Source organism: Cetorhinus maximus, chromosome 3 (assembly GCF_964194155.1).
Source record: "Cetorhinus maximus chromosome 3, sCetMax3.hap1.1, whole genome shotgun sequence".
Taxonomy (NCBI): Eukaryota; Metazoa; Chordata; class Chondrichthyes; order Lamniformes; family Cetorhinidae; genus Cetorhinus; species Cetorhinus maximus.
The window spans coordinates 68,038,174-68,059,636 of record NC_135881.1 but is presented as its reverse complement, the minus strand read 5'-3'; the positions used below and the strand labels follow the sequence as shown (position 1 = coordinate 68,059,636).

Genomic DNA, 21,463 nt, shown 5'->3' with positions numbered 1-21,463 from the left:
GCACTGGTATGGAAGGTGGCCTTGTCAGAAAAGTTGTGAAGGATACAGGAAAACTGGGATAAGAATAGTCTCCTAACGGGAAAGTGAGGTGGGAGGAAGTGTAGTCAAGGTAGCTGTGGGGAATCAGTGAGTTTGTAGTAGATGTTGTTTGATCGCCTACCCCCAGAATGGGGGACAGACAAGTTGAGGAAGAGAAGAGGAGAGTCGAGATGAACCATGTAAAGGCAAGGACAAATGTGAAATTGGAAGCAAGGTTGATGAAATTTGGGTGAGAATAGGTGACAGCAGCAACACAGTCATCAAAGTACCATAAGAAGATGTGAGCAAGGTGACCTGAGTAGGACTGAAAGAAAGAATGTTGCACATATCCCGTTAAAAGTCAGACATCGCTTTTATTTGGAGGAAGTGGGAAGAGTTATAGGAGAACTTGTTCAATATGAGAACAATTTCCCAGGTGGAGGAGAGTGGTGGCGGATGTGTACTGGTCAGGCCTCCATTCAGGGAAGAAACGGACCACCCTCAGCCTGCCCTCTATTACAAAGCTGCCCTGGTTCACAGTTTAATTTCATTCTTTGCCTCTTTGATGCCATGTTTTGACTCTCCCATCTGACTTTACCCTCCCTGAACCCAAATTATCAGCTCTTAGCAAAGCCCTCAGTTTCATCCCCTTATTGCCCTATGTCAATGAACTTTGAGCTTGGCATGACACTGAACTCTTCTATCATCACAGCCACTTTCATCTCCCTGTCCTTTCCTTTGGCCAGGAGGCTTCCCCGCACAATGGACCCCTTCTTCTATCTTCAGAACATGACAAAGTCTGAGATAAATGGGATCAGAGCAAAGTGAGGGGGAAGACAGATCCAGAGGTGTGTTTGAATCCAGGGTTGTTTGAAGCTTGCAATTCTTGGTATCTATAAGGAAGCAAAGCTGTTTTTCTTAATGTTAGATGAGGCGAAGGATGAAACGGAACAGTGGACCAGGAGAGCTCTGAAATAGAGTTTGACCTGAGGGCCATCTGCTTCTTCCTTGAATGGGGGCCCAACCAGTTTGCATCCTCCACCACCCTCATTTGCCTGGTTGAATGTATTCCCATAATGAATAACTTGTCCTTTGACTATACTCATTCCAAATAAAAGGTGTTGCTCTGGGCCCTATGGCTCTTAGCTATGCCTGCATTATCATGGGACATGTGGAACATTCTTTCTTTCAGTGCTACTCAGGTTCTCTCCTTTATTTTATTCCAGTACATTGAAGACTGTATCAGGGCCATTTCCTGTTCTCACCCTGAACTGGAAAATTTCATCAACTTTACTTCCAATTTCCATCCATCCCTCACCTTCACATGGTTCATCTCCAATTCTTCCACCACTACTTCCATTTCTGGGAATAGTCTACTGACCAACATCCACTGTAAGGCCACTGACTCTGTCAACTACCTAGACAATAGTTCTTTACACCCAGCTCCCTGTAGGTACTGTATTCCATTCTCCAAGTTTTTCCTCCTCTGTCACATCTGTTCTGACGATGCCAGTTTCCATACCAGTGCTTCCGATATGTTTTTTTTTACCCAGGTTGAAGATTCTCCTCTGCTGTGGTTGACACGGTCCTCAAACTTGTATATTCAATTTCTCGCACTTCTGTCTTACCCCTTCCCCTCTCTCCCAGAAACACAATGGGGTTCCCCTTATTCTCATTTTGCACTCCACCTGCCTTCGCGTTCAACAGATCATCCTCCACCATTTCCGCCACCTACAGTGTGATTACACCATTAAACAGACCATTCCCTCCCCTTCCCTTTCAGCCTTTCAAAGGGACCATTTCCTCTGCGATACCCTGATCGACTCCTCAATCAACTCCAAAACCCTTCTGATGGCACCTTCCCATGCATGCCCAGAACCTGCCTTTTCACCTCCTCCTTTCCTGCCACCCAGGGCCCCAAAAACTTCTAGGTGAAACAACGATTTACTTGTGCTTTCAATTTATTGTACTGTATTCACTACTCATGATGCAGTTTCCTCTACAATCAAATGCTGGTTGACTACTTTGCGGAATACCTCCATTCAGTTTGCAAGCGTGATCTCTAGTCTCCAGTTGCTTAATATTTTCTGCCCATTCCCACTCTGACCTCTCTGTCCTTGGCCTCCTACATTATTCCACTGAAGCAAAAAATAAGCTCAGGGAACAGCACCTCATCTTTCAGTGAGGTACTTTACAGCTTTCCAGATTCAACATGGAGTTCAACAATTTTAGATCATAACCTCTGCCCACATTTTTCAGACCGCACCTCTAGACCCATCTTTTGTTTCTTCACCTGTCTCGTTATCCTCTCCTTTAGCCTTGCACCATAATCCTTTTTTGTCATTTAATCTCTCCTGTCTTCCACCCTATCGCAAACCTTCCCTTTTGTTCTTCCCACTACCTGCTCCAACCTTTCCCTGCCTCTGTACTCGCTTGAAACCACTATAAATTTTTCAATTTTTGATGACCTGAAACCCAAGCTTTATTTCTCTCTCTGTGAGTACCTGACCTGGTGATTGTTTCCCACATTTTCTGTTTTTAGTTCAACATTATTATTTGTCAGGTATTGACATATGGCACTGCTGTCACTATGGTTGTTTTTCCTTAATTTCTTTGGAAAGAGAATCTTCCACTTGTACTCACCTGCCAAAGTAAAGCATGTTCACCTTTCCAGGTCTAGGAATTTGTATAGCTGTGGTTGGGAGCAGAGCATCTCCTGTCCAGCCTTATCTGCTTTTATCTGTTGCACACTCGAGGCACTCCTCCGCTATCAAACAAGTTAGATAAGGGGGTTCCCATTTGTACCAAAAGGAAGTAGACAAACCTGGCACAAACTTTGAGGTGACCTTAAATCTCTTCATAGAAGAAAAATATTTAACAAAGCTCAAGCACATCTGGTGCTTTTTCTTTTCCATAACCTCCATGTGCTTACTGTCACTTAATAATCTTGACTGTCCAGCTCACATGGGTAAGTTTAATATCTGTAGTTCTGCAAACCAGAATGGTGGCAAATAGCATGCACTGCCTGCCTGTTTGAAGTGTGTGCTTCCATTCCTGTGTCACATACACCTCGAGTGGAATTCCAGTAAGGCAGAATTTCCTTCAATTTTTCAACCCCAGCTTCCCGTTTCATCGTGATCCAAAGGGGAACAGAAAATCCAGGCTTACCTCTTTTGAACACTTCATTAAGGTATTGAATTGATCAATAAGCTTTAATACCTTGTGGTTTTGCTAATGGGTGCCCCATTATGTCTGGTAGGGCTGTTTCTTTTAGTGGTGATATTAGAGCCCGAGAGCTGAAGGAGCTAGCTGACGTTTTATATTATTACTGGTTCAGCTTTGGGTAATAGTGCTACTTTCTGATTTTACTTTAATTTAGCATGTTATATCGACTTTTTCCAGTAAAGTGTTTTTTTGTTTGTTTTGTCTTTTTTTTAGGTTCTTGCAACTTTGGAGCACTTAGAAAAAGTCAGCAGCTTTCAGGAGTTTGTACAAATCTTCAGTCAATTTGGAAACGAGATGGTAGAATTTGCCCATTTGACAGGAGACAGACAAAATGTAGGTTATAGATGAACTGCAAAAATAAAGGAAATAAATTCACTGATTCATGTTATTTAGTCCTTTTCACTTGCTTTAGGACATATTCAATTCAAAGCATTATGAAAGTGCAAATTGTTGTTTATACAGTAACCTTGGTGAACTTCAGAATTTCCATTGTTTTCATTAGGTGTTTGTGTCCTTTGCAGTATGGCCAAATTCCTTACATGCCGGCCAACTCATCAACATAATGTAACTTGTTTACATTTTTAACACTGTTAGGCTAAAAATCTCAGAACTGGATTGCAATTTCTGAGGGAGATGTAGTTTTTCCACCAGCAACATATCTAAACTGTGTTCACGCTATCTAGTGATGAAAGCAGGAAACTATTAAATACTCAAATGGAAATTGCTGCCAGTGCAGTCTTCTCAGGGGTAGTTGTGACTTAAATTTATTGCACATGTATTTCTGCCTGTTCTCTGATGAGTGTGTTCAGATGCTACACTTAATATAGTTCATAATTTTATATTCTTTTAGCTTTTTAGTCTTGTTTTTTGCCAAAGTATGTCTGATTTATCTTGATGACATCATAATTTGTTGAAACTGCAGAGCCTTCACATGCTGCTGTTGGGAATAATTCCATAATGTGATTGTGAATTCTTCTTCAGAAACCTTCACGAGTAGTGTGGCGACGAGAAATGTAATGGCTTCATTTTGAACTATGCAGCAGATTAGCTCACAGAATTGAATTAACTCTGTGACTGAAAATGTTGGCACATTTTTCCACCCTCCCTTTTGTTCTGTTATGTCACGTAAAACTGTTCTGCATATATTTCCAGTCTCGTGTATTACTTGCCCTTAGCTGGTGAGGTGAGGCCTGTATATATCCTATGGAGGGATGTTCCTGAGCATCAGCTCCTTCAGGAGGTTCGGGCTTGTGCATTGAGGCTCAGTGAGCTGCTTCAAGGCAGAGCTGTTCATATTGAGCGTAATTTCCTGACTACATGCAGATGGCAGGCAACATCAACACACACCAGAATCTCTCAGACAGTACACCTGCGATCTTCCGCTGTGCACTAGTTCATCATTACCATTGTGCACATGGTAAAGTTAGTTTTTTTTACACTCCAGACTGTACCTGATGGTGTGTTGAGTTTGCTTGTTTGCAAGAGCAGTAACAAAGTGAGTTAAGCTGCTTTGGATGTTAAATGTTTATCTTTTTCAAGGGTTATTTGGGGCAGGCAGGAAAGTGGAGTTTAAGCCACAGTCAGATCAGCCATGATCTTAGTGAATGGCAGAGCAGACTTGATGGGCCAAATGGCCTACTCTTGCTCCTATTTCTTATGTTCTGGGGCTCTTAGCCAAGTGGCCAATAACCTTATGTCTTCACATTTGTAATGCTTTATGTGTATTCACTGCCTGGGCTTACAGGTGAAGTCTGGTACATGGGACAGCAATTTTGGCACTTTCGAGTGAGCAGGTTAAAAATTTTTAAAAACTGTCTTCAATTTCCAGTTTTCGCAGAGGCAGGTTGGTTGGGGGGGGGGAGGTGACTAACCTGCACCCTCGGGACAGGTTCAAAATTTAAATATTTCGAGGAGGCTCTGTACCTCACATTTTGGCTCCCTTTCAGATTTAACACTGGAAGCTTGGGAGGGACAAGAACAGCTGGATGGAATAGGTAAGAGCTTTTCCACTAGTGCTTGTGGAGCAAGAGTGCTTCTCCCTTGGATCACCAAACTAACCAATTAATCTCCCCATAATTGGACCAACCCTTCATGTCCAATCCATAAACTCGAACTCACCTTCTCACTCTGCTGCACTTCCTTTCCTGCCTGCAGCCTCTCAACCTGGCTAGCTGTGGATGGGAAACAGATTTGACAAATTTAAAGAAAATGCTGCTGTTAAATTCAGCAGGACCTCCAGAAAATCCGTAGCTTTCCCAACTGATAAACCTCCCTTCTTGCCTATGGGTTACTATTGGGCTCTTAACTGTAAAACAAAGACTGGAGCTTGTTTTGTTGAACCATTTTTAAAAATGTACGCATTTTAATCTAATTGCTTGCTAAGCATACATACACTTACATCTGGCCACACAACTGAAGGATTGATTTCCTAATACCTTAGCAAAGAACAGTCTTAACCATTCCCACAAAAAACACTAATATTCTTTAACAAAAACAGAATGACCTGGAAAAACTCAGCAGGTCTGGCAGCATTGGCGGAGAAGAAAAGAGGTGGCGTTTCGAGTCCTCATGACCCTTCAACAGAAGGTTCTGTTGAAGAGTCATGAGGACTCGAAACGTCAACTCTTTTCTTCTCCGCCGATGCGGCCAGACCTGCTGAGTTTTTCCAGGTCATTCTGTTTTTGTTTTGGATTTCCAGCATCCGCAGTTTTTTGTTTTTACTAATATTCTTTATATGTTTAAACAGGGATCTCATTTGAATAATTCAGAAGTATTGATGCAACCTAGGTCTGTGAATGTTTTTTAAAGGCAAAATGATTAGGAATATAACCAAAGCTCTTTAGGTTCTTGATGAAATTGGTTCTATTTTTAATTCTGGTAGCCTTGTCATGGGCAAATAGTAAATTGTAGTGCTGCAGATTTTTTGAGAACCAGTGTACCATGGTGTGAGTTGCTCTTAGTCCACAAATGTTGGTTCCTGATCTAAGCTTTATTTACTCTATCCTATGTGATTACACTTGCTCAATATGAGCAGCTGGCTTCAGAGTGAGAGGCAGATACTTGGAACAAGATGCCTGTTCAACCTCACAGCTGTGAAGGAGAGCTAGTAACAAACTTCAGGAGAAAATAGGTCCAGTTCAGGTTCATTGACTTTTGGTGGTGTTGCTCATGGAGACCAAGTGAATCACTTGAATGTGTATTGGCAATATCAAAAGCAAATATAATGAAGTGGAGTTTCAACTAGGTCAAAATAACTAAAATGTCAGCATAAAAGATTGAGGAATTTCAAGTGCAACTTACATCCAGCGTGCATTGAGTTAAAGCAATCTTTTATGCTTGTTTAAAAACTTTGCGGTAAGTAAGCCCTGCCTATGGAATTGGCCACACCCCATATTGAATTAATGAGCAAGGTGAGTTTCCACCCATTACACAGATTAATGGCCCTTCATGGACACTCTTCAAATGAGCTTTTTATAAACAGAGAGAAATAGGCAGGCAGATTTATTTTTTTAAAAACCTGACTAGTGTACATCAATGAAATTAATAAATGGTTTTCAGTATATTTATTTGAAGTAATTTTGAGTTAACTAAAATCAGGTTACTCACAGGTGGTGCACTGGACAATCTTACTCAAATTGCTTATTTTTGTGATAAATCTGGTCTTCGTTGTATCAATAAAAATGCACCAGGTTACTGTTCTTAAATACATCAAGGATTATTTGTTAAGGGAAGGGGAAAATGTAAGCAGTGATATTCTAAAACACTGTCCAACTGTGCTGGTTCATGGAAAAATTTACCTTTGATTATAAATTAAGTTTAAACAGAATCTTGAATTTCACCTCGGAACGAGCACAATTTTGAGCACACTTTGTGCTCAGTTGCTGTTTGCACCCAAAGCGGAAACTCTGTCCCAGTATATTCAATGTAATATATTACATATCCAAATTAGATGAAAGCATTTTGTCTCAAATTGCACTGAACACTTCTGACTTAGTGGGCAAACACATTATGAAAGTGTCAGCTGATACCTATTTATGCTAGCTGAAATCATGCCTGTAAATAGCTGAAAGCTAGGAGGCCAGATGATGCATTTCTTTCCTTAAACCCCTGTATTCATTTTCGATTCAAAGGCCGGGATTTTCCATGCCCGCTGGCGTCAGGCGTGTTCGGTGGCATGAGTGAACAATATGGCGCGATCGGTTTCATGACGGCGGGCCGCATTTCCTGCCATTGGATTTCGGGAACCTCACTGTAATACATCAGCATAACAATATTAAACTAGCCTGCTGGGCCATCCGTCCTCCTGTCACCGTGTTTCACAACAACATATAAAAGGGGTGCATTTGGTGGGCTGCAATTTGAAGGGAATTCAGAGGTGAGTGCACTGCAACAATGTGCAGTACTTGCCAGGGTTGCCTGTTGGACTTGAAGCTTGAGGAGTGTTGGGGATGTGGTCAAGGGCAGCCCAGCCGTTCAGGTGATGTTGGGGGGGTGGGAGGTTGCGGGCAAGGGCAGTCCTGCCCTGCCCGCCCTCCCACAAGTTAAATGTAGTGCACAAGCATTCGGGGTGGGGGGTTGGGTGGACGAGGGAAGCTGCCGTGCATTCAGGACACCTTATATAAAGTGACCATTCCTCTGCAGCTGAGACAGTTCAGGCGCAGTCACATTGATGTGATTGGGGTCGGACTTCCAGCTTATCAAGCAATGCAGAGGCATCAAAGTGCTACCGAGTGCTCCAGAGCTTTTCACCTCCCAGGCACAGATTGCATAGTCATGAGCATTTTAGTGGACTGCAGAACAGTTGGACCACTGCACTCATTGTGCATCCTCCTTGCTAAAGCTGGCCATGGAGCAGTCCTGCTGGAGGACCTCGCAGCCCCTTGCAATGTCAGCATCCTGGTTTGAACCAGACTCCCTGATGATTCAAACAAACAGCGCAGCCTTGCAGCATGGAGTAGGAGAATGCCTGCTCCTGAGCTGAGCATGCAGTCCAATGGACAAAGCTGCCACCAGTTGGTTGGGTGGAGTGGGGCAGAGGAGGGTCCAGGACAAAGCAGCCCACTTGATTGGCACCACGTCTACAAACATTCATTCTCTCCACCACCGATGCACCGTGACAGCAGTGTGTACCATCTACAAGATGCACTGCAGGAATTCACCAAGGCTCCTTAGGCAGCACCTTCCAAACCCACGACCGCTACTATCTAGAAAGACAAGTCGCCCATCATCAGCTGTTCCTTCACTGACGCTGGGTCAAAATCCTGGAACTCACTATCTAACAGCACTGTGGGTGTACCTACACCACATGGACTGCAGCGATTCAAGAAGGCAGCTCAGTACCACCTTCTCAAGGGCAACTAGGGATGGGCAATAAATGCTGGCCTAGCCAGCGAAGCTCACATCCCGTGAATGAATAATAAAAAATTGTGAGGTTTTGGGCAGTCATGCAGCACACTAATCTCTGGCCATCCAAGCAGTGGCCAGCATTTTCTGGGAAGCATTAAGGGGCCTTCACAATTAACCAGGACAGGTTCTTAGTACACCCATGCTAATCCACGTGTCTCTTTATTTCATCCTGCAGGAGGAGTACATCAAGATTATGGAGCGTGGTGAACTAGCTGTATTCCTGATGGTCTACAGAGCGCGAAGACAACGGAGGAGAGAGCGACTGAGACTCATGGCTGCATAGAGGCAAGAGCATCAACCTCAGGATGAAGGGGCAGCAGGGGCCCCCACAAATGCTGCCCAAGAGCCACAGTGAGCCATCACTGGCTGGCGCCTAGCGACACCCAGGGTCTATAGATGCTGCCTTTCATTCCTGCCGATGACCGAGAAACAGTGTCACCGAAGACTCTGCATGTCTAGGGAACTGGTCAGCCACGTCTGCCACCTGCTGGAGGATTTAGCACCCCGGGGACATGGAGGGCATCCACAGCCAGTGGCCGTGGAAGTGACAGAGGCGCTCAATTTCTACGCCAGTAGCTCCTTTCAGGGCCCCTCAGGTGACCTCTGTGGGACCTGACAAGCTCTCGCCCACTAATGCATCCATGTGGTCACGGATGCCATCTTTGCGAGGGCACACAACTTTGTGCATTTCACCCGGAACCTGGACAGCCAGGATGCAAGAGTGATTGGATTCAGCCAGATCTTGGGTTTCCCGCAGGTGTAGGGTGCGATCAACTACACTTTTGTGGTGCTCAGATCTCCCTCGCAACACGCGTTGAACTACATAAACCGCAAGGGCTTCCATTTGCTGAATGTGCAGCTGGTGTATGACCAGAAACGCATCCTGCAGGTGTGTACATGGTTTCCAGGGTGTCTGCATGACTCTTATATCCTCAGTCAGTCGCAGATCCCTGATGCCTTCCAGGGTCCACAGAAGCTGCAGGGATGGCTCCTTGGGGACAAGGCTACCCGCAGAGGATGTGGCTGATGACACCCGTGCAGTGGCCTCAGACTGCAGCAGAGCAATGGTAAACGAGCCTCATGCTGCAACTCGCAACTTGGTGGAGCAAACCATCGGGATGCTGAAGATGAGGTTCTGGTGCCTGGACAGGTCTGGTGGAGGCCTGCAATACAGCCCGCAGAGGGTGTCACGCATCATCATCGTCTGCTGCGCCCTTTATAACCTGGCGCTGCAATGGGGAGATGAACTGGCTGAGGAAGAGGTGGAAGAGCTGGAGGTCTCCTCTGATGAGGAGGACACCGATGAAGATGAGGAGGTCCTCGGAGGCAACGATGACCGGAATGAGGCCCTTGCCCTGGCTAGATGAGATGCTTGGGAGGCCCTCATAGCTGCTAGATTTGTGGAGGATGATGACGACATTCAGTAACTTGACCCCATAGATTCTCACATTGCATCTGTGAACGTTTGACTCTAGTCTGGCTTATGGCAGTGCGAATACTCTCTGTGAGATGCTCCTGTCATTGGAGACACACTGAAGGCCCTAATAATCACTCAATTGCAGGAGGATGTTGACGAAATGCAATGAGGAAACCCCATAAATTTTCACACAGCCTTTGAGAATGTCTGACTCCTGTCTGGCCAAGGGCACCTTGCTTGCGCTCTGTGATCAGAGTCATGTAGAGAAGCAACCATGAAACTTTAAAACATCCTTTGTTTGCCTTCAGCACCTTAGCCCTTCAGGAGCACAGCGTCATTGGTCACAGACGCTGAAGAGATGGGGGCCAGCCCCACCTTAAAGATGCTGAGAGCACACAGAGGGAATGATGGTACTCTGTGACGCTGGACCACGACTTTCTGGCAGCAATGACAAGCACTGGGTGCAGGTATCAGTAATGTGTCCAGGGAGTGTGAGGTCGGATTATCACTTTGGTCTGAAGACTGCACACAGCACAGGGAAGAGGCCCTGGACTGAGACACCTGCCTTTATCTTGTGCAGAAAGGTTTCACATCTGAATGACAAGAACACTGCTCATCAGAACAAGGAGCCAAACGCAAGGAGACATTCTTGGGAGTTTATTGACAACGGTGAACGGTATGTACAAGTTATTAACACCCGTGCCCAGGCTGTGCAACTAATTCTTCTTAACTTTCCTAACCTGTCTTGGTGCTCCCCGGGCATCCACAGTGGAGGTGGAGGCAGCCTGCTGACTGTGTTGCCCTGTCTGTGATGATCTTGCCGGGCGTCCTCTGGAGGGCTGAGACTTGGAGGACTCCAGCCTGCTATTGGGTCCTGCTGTGTGGCAGTGGCACCCGCCTTGGCCTGTGGAATTGGAGCTGCTGGGGTCACGGGAAGAGGGATTTCGGATGAGCCAGACACTCTCGGAGTCACCTGGATGGATGGCCTGGGGTGTGCACCTCCTGATCCTCCTCCCAATGGGTGCCCGAGGGCCTCAAGCTGACTCCTCGAGGAGAAGGAGTAGCTGGAGTGAGACCGAGCTCTCTGGCATCCCTCTCGCGTACACACTGTTAGAGGCCAACACTGGCATCAGCGATGGAGTTGAGCTTGCACAGCAGTGCAGGAGTGAACTCCTGGACCAAGGTCTCCATAACAGCCGCCATCCTACCAGTGCTGACCTCAGTGCGTTGGCATGCTGGCGCTATGCCTGGACAGACTCCTCCATCGTGCCTTGAGGAGTGCAGCGGACATCCCTTTTTGATGTTCCCGAGCTTGCCTTTGCAGCTCCAGCAGCTGTGACATGATCAAGTCCAGAGGCTCATCAACTGAAGACTCAGCAAATTTTTGTCCTCCAACAGTCCCCCGAGTGCTGGACACCGCCACCTGCTGTGGATCAGACAGTGCGATGTGCTCGCCAGATTGTGATCCCGAGGCTATTCTAAAGATAGGTCCCACTGAGGTGTGTGTCTTTGTGCTGGTGGAGGGTGTGGATGAGCGCTGTGATGGGACTTCAAGGATGGTGCCTCCAGATTCCTCTTCAGAGGTTTCTTCGGGGCTTGATTAGAGGGCGTGGGTCATGGACTCTGTCGGCTGTTTCCCAGATGTGCCTGTGAAAGCGAGGGGAGATAATTAGTGCATGGCAGTGGCCTGTGAAACAGGACACATCATTCACGGCATGGTTGTCTGATGGATGTTGTCGGACCCTGACTTGGTAGAGCACCGCCAACCTCACCGTCAGCACAGGACCAGTCCAGATCGTTGCCAGCCAGCTGGATGGCTCTGTTTTCAAAGTCCAAGAGGACCTTGATTTCAGACATTCCTCCACCGGCCAGTGACCTCTACCTCTTGTTGTGTTCCAACTTGTCCTGCGTGAATAGAGATGGAGAAAGTGTAAGTGGGATGTCTGTCAGACCAAATGATAAGTATGTCTGGCTGGTGTGGGTGGCGATTCATCCCATGAACGGCATGAGGACAGTGACGGTGAGTATGAGAGAGTGAATGGTAATGTCCCTTGAACCGGCAGTGAATGAGGGCCCTGTGGATGTGTGATGGGTTTGTGTGTGTGTGTGAGTTGAGGGTGATGAGAAGAGTGACTTACCCTGGCAGAATGGAGGAGATCATTCACCCTCTTTCAGCACTGGGTGGCTGTCCTGTTTTGAAGGGCATTGGCATTGACCACCGCTGCCACTGCCTCCCAAGCCTGATTGGTGATGCCGCTGCCCGTCTCGCGGTCAGAGCGGGGGTAGAGGACATTGTTGCAGGCTTCCACGGCATCCAAAAGATACCTCAGTGACGTGGCACTAAACCTGGGGGCTGCAATCTTCTTGCCTTTCGTGGACATCTTCCCTGGAGCAGTTGTGAGCTGGAAGCACTGAGATGTGGTGCACGTGGCTGTGCTTTAAATATGGCACCCAGCGTGATGAAGCAGTGAGGTGATGACAGGCAGGCGAATGAGAGCCCACCTGATATAGAAATGGCGTGTTCCCCGGGAATGCATAAATAATATGGCGGGTTTGGGACAATACGGCATGAAAACCTGCCATCGGGTAAAATGTTTTTTTACTTGCCCGTTACTGCACTTAGTGCAGACCTGGGACAATTCCGCCCAAAGACTGTGAAATCTAAATCAAAGCATGTGGTGATGGATGTTCTGCAGTCACAGGCAGGACATGACAAATGTCAGTAGATAATTCTGCAGTGTGATTGTGCGGACTGTTAGCCCAGGATGGCAGAATGGATTTGAGACATAAATCAAGTACAAGCACTCATATGCTCTTCCTGTCACAGCCTTCAGTAAAAATTGGACCTTGGACCTTGAAGATCTCGCAGCCGAGTGTGAAGGACACATGACATGCCCACCAAACTTCCCCCCCACCTCACCCCCAACACCCCTCACTCAAATTGAAGAATTTAGTGCTACACCCAGGCTTCAGCATCACCCAAATCCTTCCTGCCACCACATTACAATGGGAATCCAGGCTGCTCTTAGTGAGAGTTTCCTGTCTATTCTTCCTTTTATCTTATTCCACTTCTGTCCCTCTTCCTCCAACCCTCATTCTCTTCATATCCCTTCCTTCTGCCCATCCCTTTCTTATCCAGTCTCCCCATGCCCATTCACCATCCTCCTCTTTGCTCCTTTTCCCTCTTTTCCTCCCTCACTCCCTCCACTTCTTCCAACTTGCCTATTCCTGCGTCCCATCACCACCATCATCATGATGCATCAGTTACCCGCTTGCCCCCTAATAATTTTTAACCAGAATGCTGCACTTTTTCTTGACTCCATCTGTCCAACACCAAAAGAGACAAACTAGAAATTTATCAGTATCAGGTATGGCTCGCTCACTGGTAGTTCACTTACCTTTGAGTCAGAAGGTTGTAGTTTCAAGTGCCATTCCAGGGACCTAGGTACAAAATCCAGGCTGATACTCCAGTGCAGCACTGTAGGAAATGCCTTATTTTGAATGAGGCATTAAACCAAAGCCCAACTGCCCTCTTTGGTGGATATAGAAGATTCCAAGGCACTATTTTGAAGACCACTCTTCATATCCTTTCCTTCTGCCCCTCCCTTCCTTATCTAGTGTTCTTCCTGGTGACCTGGCCAGTATTTATCTTACAACCAAACATCACAAAAATTATCCAGTCATTATTACATGACTTTTTGTGGGATCTTGCTATGTACAAATTGGGTATTACAGCAGTGGCTACACTTCAAAAGAACTTAATTGGCTGTAAAGCGCTACAAGATGTTCTGAGGTTGTGAAGGATACAACATAAATACAAGTTCTTTCTTTTATTAAAATTGTCAGAAGTGAAAACTCACATTGCTGAAATCAAAATTAGAAAATGCTGGAAACACTTGGTAGGAGGGGCAGTATCTGAGAAGAGACGAGAAGGCGTTATAGATGTAAATATCCCACTAGCCACAGGGGAGCACAGTGAAGAGCAGCATGCAGGACCTGAGGCTCAATTTGTAATGTGACTGAGGCAAACAGGAAGCTTGGATCAAGTCCAGAGCCTGAAGTTTCAGTTGATCAGTAGCCAAGACAAGCTGGGAGCTGGGCCGAAGGTCCAAAAAGAAAAAATTGCAACAGACAGAAGCGTAAACCACGTATATATTTTTTTAAGTTCACAAGATGTTGGCAGCTGTTGTGGGCAATATGCAGATGTTATAGCTTCAGCTGGATATATAAGTAGGCGGAACAATAACAGATGAAACTTAATACAGACAAATGTAAGGTGCCACACATGAGAAGTGAAAACAAATGGCATGCATTCCTAGAATAGTGTTGAAATAGCTATGGATGAGCAACAACTTGTATTTATATCATGCCTTTAATATTATAAAACGCCCCAAAGTGCTCTGCAGCACTATGAAGCAACATTTGAGACTGAGTTACATAAGGTAATATTAGGGTAGATGGCCAAATGCTTGGTTAAAAAAAGGTAGCTTTAAGGAGCATTTTATTGAAGGAAAGAGAGTTGGAGAGGTTTAGGGAAGGAATTCCAGAGTTTAGGACCTGGGCAATTGAAGGCATGGCCACTAATAGTGCACTTAAAATTGGGGTGCTTAAGAGCCCAGGACTAGATGGGCGCAGAATTCTCTGAGAGTTGTGGGGCTGGGGGAGACGACTAAGGTAAGGCCATGGTGGGATCTGAAAACTCCCATGTGAATTTTAAAATTGAGGCATTGCTTGACTGGGAGCCAATGTAGGTCAACAAGCACAGGAGGTGATAGGTGACTGCAAGTAAGGAAAGGGGCAGCAATGCTTTGGTTGATCTCAAGTTTATGGAAGACTGGAGTGCATTGGAATAGTAAGAAAGGCATGGATGAGAGTTTCAGCAGCAGATGAGCTGAGGCAGGATGGAGTCAGGTAATGTTACGGAGATAGAAATAGACAGTCTTAGTAATGGTATGGATATGTGATTGGAGGCTCGTCTCGGATCAAATATGATAAAAAGTTTTGAACAGTCTGTTCAGACAGTTACCAGGGAAAGGAATGGTTTCGGTAGCTAGGGAATGGACTGAAGATAATGGTTTCAATCTTCCCTATACTTGATTGAAGGAAATTTTTGTTCATCTGGTACTGGAAGTCAAACAAGCAGTCTGATAATTTAGCAACAGTGGAGAATTTGAGAGAGGTGTTGCTGGGTGTCAAATGTAGATGTAAAACAAATGCTGTGTTTACATATGTTGTTGAGGGGCAGCATGTAGATTAGAAAAAAACAGGGGAACGAGAATAGTTCCATCACATTCCTGACTTGCCTCGTGGATGGTGGATAGGCTTTGGGAATCAGGGTGTGAGTTACGCGCCACAGAATTCCCAGCCTCTGTTGCTCTTGCAGCTATATCTTTATATGGCTGCTTCAGTTCAGTTTCTGGTCAATGGTACCCCTAGGCTGTTGATCATGGTGGATTTGGCAATGGTAATGCCATTGAATGTCAAGGGGTGATGGTTAGATACTGTCTTGTTGGAGATGGTCATTTCCAGGCACTTGTGTGGCACAAATATTACTTGCCACTTGTCAGCCGAAGCCTGAATATTGTCCAGGTCTTGCTGCATATGGACACAGACTGTTTCAGTATCTGAGGAGTTGCGAATGGTACTTAACATTGTGAATCATCAGCAACATCCCAACTTCTGACCTCATGACGGATGGATGGTCATTGATAAAGTAGTTGAAGATGGTTTGGCCTAGGAAACTACCCTGAGGAACTCCTCAAGTAATGTCCTGGGACTGAGATGATTGTCTTCCAACAACCACAACCATCTTCCTTTGTGCTAGGTATGACTCCAACCAGTGGAGAGTTTTCCTCCTGATTCTCATTGACTTGAGTTTTGCTAGGGCATCTTAATGCCACACTCGGTCAAATGCTGCCTCGATGTCAAGCGCGGTCACTCTCAGCTCTTTGATAAGGGACTTTGACTTTGTTGAGAACCTGAAAGAGACCATAGAGTCATGGTAGACTAGATGCTAAACATCTTCCAGCAATACAAAATATCAATCAACAAAGCAAATATAATGTTGAACTGCATAGCCAAAATATGGATCACAAGTCAGAGTAGATAATAATTAAACTGTATCATGCTCTACACAGACTGCACCTTGATTACTATTTTCAGTTCTGGATGCAAGCTGCAGGAAAGCTATTTGACCACTGGAGGCTTCGCAGAGCAGAGCCATGTGACCAACAACTTGTACTTATATAGCCTCTTTAACATAGGAAAACTAATCCAAACCTCACTCAAGGCATAATAAGGCATAAAATCAACACTGAATGGAATAACATATTAGGAGGTGTAATTAAAATCTTGGTAGAAGAGGTAGATTTTAGAGAAGGTTTTAAAGAGAGAATTGGAAAGGTAGTTCCAGAGATGAATGCCTACACATCTGAAGACATTAACTGATCCCTAATCGTGGGTTTGAGTTATAAGAAAAATAGGGAAACAAACTTTTCATTTGTAACAGGAGGCATCTTGAGAGGTGATCTTATTGAGGGAATATTCTTTTAAATTGCCAGTGCTAACAGACCTAGGGAATGTGGGTTCAGGTAGAGAAGAGCACTTTCAGGACAGACGTGAGGGAATTATCCTGCACGAAGTGTACTCACCATGTGGAAGACTGGTGAAACATAAACACTTCAATCCTTTATGGAATAACTGCTGTAATGGTGTTAGAATCTCTCTGGATATATGAAATCAAAACAAGCTGAATAGCTTTGCTCAAGCATAATTATACCTTGTGTCATGCAACTGGATCTGTTGCATGATGAGAGCTTTAACATCTGATTTCCTGGTTTGGAATGGATAATCCTATTGAAGCAGCAGATTTGGCATAACATGGAATGGGACAGCTAATTGTTGTGGTTTGGCCCAGATGTTTCGGTGGTAATGATGATAAAGTTATCGGTGTTCACTGTCATTATAGGGTGAGTGTTCCAACATTTTTGGGGGTGTATACTCTGCACTTTAGCGTTTGTATCCATTCTGCGCTGCTTCAGAGGGCTCACTCTAATTGTGTTGTCACCTCCCAAATCCATTCCTATCTTACCCGGAACTCTATGTTTGAATCCTTCCAGTCAAGTATCCGTCCCTGCCACAGTACTGAAACAACTCTAGGCAAATGACATTGTATGCGACTGACCAAGGTAAACGTTCCCTCCTTGCCCTTCTCAACCTGCTTGCAGTCTTTGACATGGTTGACCACATCATCTTCCTCCAATGCCTCTCTACTGTCACCCAGAAAGGTCAGGCTATTCTCACATGGTTCGATTCTTATCTATCTAATTGTAGCCAGAGAGTCACTTGCAATGTCTTCTCTTCTTGTTCCCGTACTGTTACCTCTGGTGTCCCTCAAGGATCCATCCTTGGCCCCTCCTATTTCTGATCTACATGCTGATTTTCCACAACATTTTTTTAAAATTCATTCATGGGATGTGGGCTTCATTGGCTGGGCCAGCATTTATTGTCCATCCCTAGTTGCCCTGAGAAGGTGGTGGTGAGCTGCCTTCTTGAACCGCTGCAGTCCATGTGGTATCATCAGTGGCACAGTGTTAATTTTCACATCTGCACTGACGACTCTGGTGTAAAATTATAAGACTTCTTATTCGATGTTCAGTACTGGATGAGCAGAAATTGAAAGACTGAAGCTATTGTTTTTGGCCCCCATTTCAACTCCATTCCCTAGCTACCGACTCCACCCCCTTCCTGGCAACCGTCTGAGATTAACTCAATCTGTTCGCAACTTTGGTGTCACATATGATCCCAAGATGACCATACAACTTCATTCATACCATCACTAAGACTGCAAATGTCCATTCCGTAACATCACCCAACTTTGCCCCTATATTAGCCCATCTGCTATTGGGACCCTCTTTCATTCCTTGGTTACTTATAGACTATACCATTGCACTCTTAGCTGGTCTCTCATATTCCATCTTCTGCAAACCTGCGGTCATCTTAAAACCATGCTGTCCATGTCCAAAGTCACATTCCCCTATCATCTTTGTACTCATTGACCTATATTGGCTCCCAGTCAAGCAATATCTTGATTTTAAAATTCTCATCTTTGTTTTCAAATTCCTCCATGTCCTCACCCTTCCTACCTCTGTGATCTCCTCCAGCTCCACAAGCTTCTGAGATACCTGCACTCCTCTAATTCTGGCCTCTTGCTCATCCCTAATTTGAATTGCTCGACTATTGGTGGCTGTGCCTTCAGCTGCCTAGGCCCTAAGTTCTGGAATTCCCGCTCTGCACCTGGAAGGATGATTTCAAAATGGCTGTCTTCTCCTCAAATTAATCAACCTATTTAACATGATTGAGTTTTTAATCTAACTTCTTAAAATATTATGTTTCTATAACTTTTAACATGATCCTGATATCATTTATCATGTGACATTTTAAATTTTTGTCTTTAAAGTTGACTTTTTAATTCTGCTCATTTATCTGACTATTTTAAATTTTTGTTCACATTTCTAATCTGCATTTATATGACTTTAAAGTCCTGTTCACATGCATATAATGTTGTAAAATTACAAGTTTAAAAAAAACTTGTGGGTGTATCTTCTGTCAGTTTTGACAGATTCTGTGGGTGTGACTTCTATTCACTGCACTACGCTTTCTGTCCTTTGTGCCCACATTAGAATGCATTGCAGATCTATGCTGGGTCCCACATCATGAGGGAATCCTTCTGCCTTTCCAATGAAATTCTCACTTGCAACATCGCATTAAGTAAGTGGCACTTTCGAGTGAAGACTGAGGCGAGCTGCACTGCTGACCATGAAGTAGAAGCCAATATAAATTTATAGATCTCCAACCCACAGGCTTACTATGCACATCAATTACTCTATTGAGAAGGACTGCTATCTCTCAAAATGTAAAATAAGATTTGTGGAATTTTCTGCCCCGGGGGCTAGTGGGGTGGTAGGCGGGAAAGGCGGCATGGCTCCCACCAGCCGGCATGGTGGGCTGCAGCACCAGATCGTCTGCTTTTTAGCTCATTATGTATGCAGGATGCAGTATCTGGTGGAGGGGTGGGCTGGGATTCGTCACTGCCATTACCTCATCGGCTCATATTTCAGTTACTATATTTAAACTGCACCTGCGCACATATTCATTCTCTACAGCCCAGGACTCGCCGTGGTGAGTGATAGCCCCTAGGAGAGATGAACGCTGTGCGTCTAAGTTCAGCAACAACTCACTGGTTGCATTCCTCCAGGCAGCCAAAGACCAGGGGGAGATACTTTACCCCTGTGATGGGAGACGGAGGTCCACCAACCCTCCACCAAGGCTTAGGAGGAGGTCACCAGTGCGGTCAGTGTCAGTGCTGTGCAGAGGTGGAGTGCTATCCAGTTCAAGAAGAGGATGAATGATTTCTTCCACTATGCCAGAGTAAGTCAAACTTCTCAATCTCAACTCACACTGTCATAAGGCCATCAGGCATTCGCAGCGTTACAGTCCATGGGGATCTCAGCACAAGGGGCATCATCACTTATTCTCTCTCTCATACTTTCACATAATCACTTCTTGTCACATCCTGCACAAGTCGCATCTTCAGCTCTTAGATAGCACCCTCAGCACACACAGAAGTCGGGCAAGTTTATCATCTGCTTTGGCATCTGTCTTGCTCACTGTCAATCCATCTGTCCAATTCAACAATCGGGAGAGATACCAGACCGGAGGGGGGATGCCGGAGCTCAGGCCGCTCACCTCCTTTGAAGAGCAGGCAGCAGAGCTGGCCAGAGAGGAGGGAACTGTGTCTGCACTGAAGGCTAGCTCAGTGCCTCCGACAAGCTAGTGAGGCCCCATCCACTAGTCTTCGCCCAGCCGCTGAAACTGTCCGTGCTCTTTAATGTCTGTGACTATCCAGCCAACCACTAATTTTCTCCTCTCTATTACAGGCACCAGCAAGAAAAGGAGGAGGGACACCACCAGCCAGCCTAACAGCCCCAGACCACCTCGGATGAGGGTTTTGAGGACCTACTGGATGTAGCGTCATCACAGCACTCACCCACACCCTCCACCTGCACAGAGACACACACCTCAGTGAGACCTAGTTTTAGAGTAGGCTCGGGGTCACCATCTGGTGATTAAAGCACAGATTCTGTTCCACAGTAGGTGGAGACAGTGAGTTACCGACGCTTGGCAGACTTAGTGAGATGTTGAAGCTCCAAAGACAGACAGACGGACACACCAAGCAGGGTTGCCAGAGGCCATCGGAAGATTAGAATGGAGGATGGAGGAGTCTGTCCACGTTAAGTCTGATATCTTGGGCACCGACATGCCAACACATCAAGGTCACCATTGGAAGGGTGGCGACTGCCATGGAGACCCTGGTCCAGCAGTTTCTGCCGAATATGTGTGAGGACCAGCACACCATCGCTTGAGCCAAGAGAACGTTCCAGCAGTGGCTTGGTGAGAGGAGGAGGGGGCATCTTGATCTCCCTCCAGGAGCCCCTTCTCAAGGACTGAGGGAGGGGCCCTTAGGCACCCACAGCGGGGAGAAGTATCATCCGGGCCACTGTCCAGCCATTCCAAGTCCCCTCTGCCTGTGACCCCATCAACTCCAGCTCCTCAGGCCAAGAAGGGTACACCTGCCCCACAACAGGAGACCCAAAGCAGATGGGGGCCCTCCAGTCCTCGGCCCTCCAGAGGACGACCGCCAAGATCATCATGGACAACAGCGCACAGCAGGCTGCCTCCACCTCTGTGGATGTCGGGGATGCACCTGAATGTAGGGGTAGAGTAAGAAAAATTAAGAAATTTTGAGCACACAAAAGTGGCATGGGTGGTCACAAACTGTATCTACTATGCACATATGTAAATATAGTTTCTTTCTGTGAACTTCTCATCAAGTAATTGGCTGGTCTATCTGATGCAATGTTCTGAGGTCATCCAAGTGTAGCAGATGCTGCCCCTGCTCACATCTCCCCATCCTGTGCTTCAGGCCTGTGGTGTCTCGCACCATTCATTACAGTGCGTCGCCTTTCTGTGTGCAGCAGCGACATGAGTGAGGCCTCTGGCTCTAGCAAAATGGTGGTTGGGCAATGCATATCTGAGACTTGCGTCAGAGGATCATATCATGTCGCCTCATGAGTATAGGTGTTGCAGTCTGTTTTATTCCTGATGCTTACGCACTGAGGAATAGTCAATGTGGACCTTATAGGATTTAATGGCAAGCCACATTGGTGTCAAGCTCACTTGGTGCATCTTTCATTGGCTTCCATGTAATGGCTGTCAGGCTTGAGTGTGGGTTACATATCTACCAATATTCTGGGATCCTATGTGCTCCTGGAGGCCTGCAGGATTATGTCGTGCCCGCTTTTACAACTAAACATCAGCCCTCACTTGTCCACCTGC

At 45.7% G+C, this 21,463-nt stretch overlaps 1 protein-coding gene across 4 annotated transcripts in view; it reads left to right on the top strand.

Annotated features, from left to right (window-relative positions):
* ctnnal1 (catenin (cadherin-associated protein), alpha-like 1) overlaps window positions 1-21,463 on the top strand; it is a 395,162-nt gene that overhangs the window by 252,902 nt on the left and 120,797 nt on the right. For 3 of the 4 annotated variants that reach the window (XM_078538519.1, XM_078538520.1, XM_078538518.1), the window contains one exon: window positions 3,457-3,576. The exons of the other annotated variant lie outside the window; for it this stretch is intronic. In XM_078538519.1, the coding sequence (XP_078394645.1) occupies window positions 3,457-3,576 (120 nt within the window). The remainder of the gene's footprint in view (window positions 1-3,456; window positions 3,577-21,463) is intronic. 4 annotated transcript variants of the gene reach the window in all.